This window comes from Sinocyclocheilus rhinocerous, unplaced genomic scaffold (genome assembly GCF_001515625.1).
Source record: "Sinocyclocheilus rhinocerous isolate Xijiao unplaced genomic scaffold, SAMN03320098_v1.1 scaffold2756, whole genome shotgun sequence".
Taxonomy (NCBI): Eukaryota; Metazoa; Chordata; class Actinopteri; order Cypriniformes; family Cyprinidae; genus Sinocyclocheilus; species Sinocyclocheilus rhinocerous.
The window spans coordinates 24635-28438 of record NW_015637546.1 but is presented as its reverse complement, the minus strand read 5'-3'; the positions used below and the strand labels follow the sequence as shown (position 1 = coordinate 28438).

At 36.2% G+C, this 3804-nt stretch overlaps 1 protein-coding gene across 1 annotated transcript in view; it reads left to right on the top strand.

The window, feature by feature from the left end:
• LOC107749041 (uncharacterized) overlaps positions 1-3462 on the top strand; it is a 12566-nt gene extending 9104 nt beyond the window's left edge. The window contains exons 4-8 of the mRNA XM_016564089.1: positions 1312-1395; positions 2429-2512; positions 2634-2662; positions 3112-3180; positions 3343-3462. Of these exons, the coding sequence (XP_016419575.1) occupies positions 1312-1395; positions 2429-2512; positions 2634-2662; positions 3112-3180; positions 3343-3462 (386 nt within the window). The remainder of the gene's footprint in view (positions 1-1311; positions 1396-2428; positions 2513-2633; positions 2663-3111; positions 3181-3342) is intronic.
• The last annotated feature ends 342 nt before the right edge of the window (positions 3463-3804 follow it).

Below are 3804 nucleotides of genomic sequence, written 5' to 3'. Positions count from 1 at the left end.
TTTTTATTCACAAACATGTCTGTATTTGTACAAATCGCTGCACAATCATTTAATCCTGAATTCCACAGACTCAAATTGAAAGGCATTTGTTTGTGGTTAGTAAGATATATGTATAAAATGTATGCAGTACATGGATAATTGTGTGTGCATCTATTAATCATTTGGAGTCTAATATCATCCCATAAAAATGAAGTGTCATATTATTGATTTTGAAAGTCAAGTCTTAATGTTCAGTTATTTTGGACTTTTCAGGGAGTTTCTGTTATGTTGAAGTGAAGTTTTGTGGTTATAACTGTGCTGAAGAGTAGAGCTCGTGGTTTGGTTGTAGATGATGACTGTGGTGTTTTTTTGCTTCATGCAATGAACATAGATGTGCTAATACCAGTGCAATGATAAACAGTGTTTTATTTGTTCACTGCATGTGATCTATAAGCTGCCTATTTCAACTGTAATCAGTATGATCAGTTGGTTTTGGGATTGTTGCTCTGTGAACATCTGTTGACCCGTCCTCCCCCGTCAGACAATCATAGACGACACTCACACTTGAACTCAACCTGAACTCAAGCTCCACTCTTCACCACAGTGGAAAAAAAACTGACATGAACATACTAGAATTTGCTCAATATAACTGAGCTATATAGCTAAAAAAAACAAAAAACATTGACTAAGTTCAACTAAAACTAAACTAATTTTCTAACATTATCATGTAAAACAAACATATACAAGAGAGAGAACCTTTTTACTTTCAGAGCTTTTGTCCTATTTACTTCAGTTTCTCTAGTTCCAGCAACTTAATTGTGGATTGTAGGAACTACTTTTTATTTATTCATTGATTTATTGGAGTAGTTGGGAATGTGGTAAATAGATGTTGTTCGTTTAAAGGCTGTTTCCAAAAAAAACAAAAAACAACACATTCTGTGTATATGCAAAATCACTTGTTTTATATAGATAGCAGATCCAAAAGTGCAAGATATTTTTTTTTTTTAATAAAAGTGTAATTTCTTCGTTTAATATAAGTGAGTTTGTCTTTATTGTTGCTGTGTTTTCATAAAAAAAACAAAAAACAATGAACCACAAATGAAGCACTCGTTTTAAATAAGGAAAACCTCCTTCCCGCAGTACTGACTAGACTCAGATAGATCAGGAGTTCTCAACTCTGGCCCTCGAGGCCCACTTTTCTGCAGAGTTTAGCTCCAGCCTTGATAAAAAACTCGCCTGCCTGTAATTCTCTAGTGATCCCGAAGACACTGATTAGCTTGTTCCGGTGTGTTTGACAGTATTATGATGCATCTGAATGTTCAGCTTCTGCAGATTCAGATTCAACACTGATTCCATTCAGCAGCTCAAACTCTGAGACGACATCAAGCCGAACTACAGCAGCAGCTCCTACACAAGGTTCAACATCTCTCTCACACATCAGCAGTCTTTCTCACAGACTGTTTAATCATCACATCAGATTTGTGGTCTATTGTATCACCTACACACACATTCGAGCTTCTGTGTTTAACGTATCTGATGCGCACGTTAGTAACGAAGCACTCGAAAGTAAATTATTTATCGTTTACTTTTATCTGTCAGACTCTCAGAGACGTCGTTATCATAACGCGTAGCTATGTGTTACGTCTTGTTCAGACTTGAATGACAGACTGGCACCACGAGCTTCAAACTTTCTAACCTTATCTCCACTTTATCACTTTATCCTTATCAGCAGCTGATCACAGACTTTGACTCAAGCCATGCTTTATCTGTAATCTACATCACATTCTCATTTCATTCTCTAGTGCATCATCCTTAAACATGAAAACTGTACTGTTACTGAAAAGTAACTCCATTTAATGCAAAAGAGATATCATTCTCACCCAGACAATTGTCGTGTAATGAGCAAGTATAAAACTGTGACATTACTCAAACTCTGAGAAGAAATCAAGCCAAACTACAGCAGCAGCTCCTGCACAAGGTTCATCTTCACTGTCACACACCAGCAGTCGTTCTCACAGACTGGTTTTGTCCTCACAAATGTCATCTACAAACTACAAACACAACTGGCACTTTCCTGTGTCTCAGTAATGGACTGTCGTGAAAATGACCTCAGAGGACGTCAGTATTAATATTACTGTAATATTGTTGTAGTGTTCACGTTGTTGCTCGGCCAGTTGTTTTGTACATTGTGAGTGACTGCTTTTTTAGTGTAAACTTTAAGATAATATCACACTTTATAGCTGCTGAACTATGAAGTGCCAACAGCAGCTCAGAGAACCAGCACAGCTGAACTTTTTATAAAATCCTCATCACAAGCATTCATTTTCTTAAGGATAATTATGCTAGTATTAAATGAGTCATTTATCATTTTATTTGTAGCAGTTGTTTGTCTATATTTGGTTAAACACAGTAATGCTGAATGTGTCGCTCTGTATCGTCTCTCTCTCAGTGATTGTGATTGCTGTCTGCGCTTCATTCGCTCTTCTCCTTCCTGCTCTGATTCTTTGGTTGATGATTCGTAGAAAAAGAGCCGGTGAGTTTTTAAACGGATTTAAAAGTAATGTTTTCTCGACTTTTTCAGAAATCGATTGTCATCTGCATTAGAGACTGTATTGAGTGTTTGATCGTAACTGTTCCCATGCATTATTTTTCAGCTGTCAGAAGAGCGACTGATGACTCTGTGGTGAGTTTTGTTGGTTGATCATGAGCTGTTAGTGTTCATGAGCTCCACAGAGGACTGACTCTGAAATATCACACTCTTATTACTCACATTAGATCATGACAAGTTAGTATATTTCTACTGTTTCTGCTCTAAAGCTCAGCGATAGAAATAAATAGAATGGAGCCAAACACACAATCAACACTTCCATTCATCCTACTCCTGCTGAACAATATGATTCATCTTCAATAATTTGTGTATATTTGAGAGTTACTCTGGTCATTTTCCTGTCATGTTACAGTAGGATCTGTCATCATAACATCATGTGTAATAGATTTTCACTAAAATTGCCACAAGACTCCTGTTTCACCTAAACGTTTGCAGCAGCTGTGTAAAATAATGAGCCTGCTTTACACAGTAGTGATGGATGGGCCTTTAAATGCTTGATTTGCTGTATTTTCACTGATGTTTAGGAGCAGACAGATGATGTGACTTATACTGACGTCACTGTGTACAGAAAAAATGGAGCCAAAAAGAACGAGGTGAGCAAACACTTCTTGTTCTTGATCAATGTCTACTTTCTCTCAGCATGGCCTATATCCATTTCATTATTTGCAGTTCTTCTAAATTAGTGTCTTGAATTGAGCTCAAACAACATGTTGTGATAATTGTGGGTTGAAACAGTAACTGTTATGTTGATTCAGGTTCGCTGTGATGATAAAGTGACTTACGCTTCCATCAGAGGAACAAAAGCTAAAGCTCAGGACAACTGCAGTCAACTTTATGCCTCTGTGAAGAAGAACCATCACAAATCAGACAAATAATTATACAAAACCACATAGGCAGAGGAATATTAACCTTGACACCTAATGGTTTAATTCAGAGCCATTATAAATACTATGTGATGGGTAGATTACTTACATATTGTAGTCCATTACTGATTGTAAATTACATAAAGGAAATTGTAGTTTGTAACATAATCTAATAAATTACACATTAGGTAATGTATTCTGACTAATTTTTGGATTACTTTTAGATTACTTTTGACCCAACTCATAAGAAAATCTATATTCCATTTTTTGTCTACATCATGAAGTGTATTAAACATTACATTACTCCAGTGTTTTCTGGGGTCATACAAATAAAACAAATGCCAAATCCAGCTA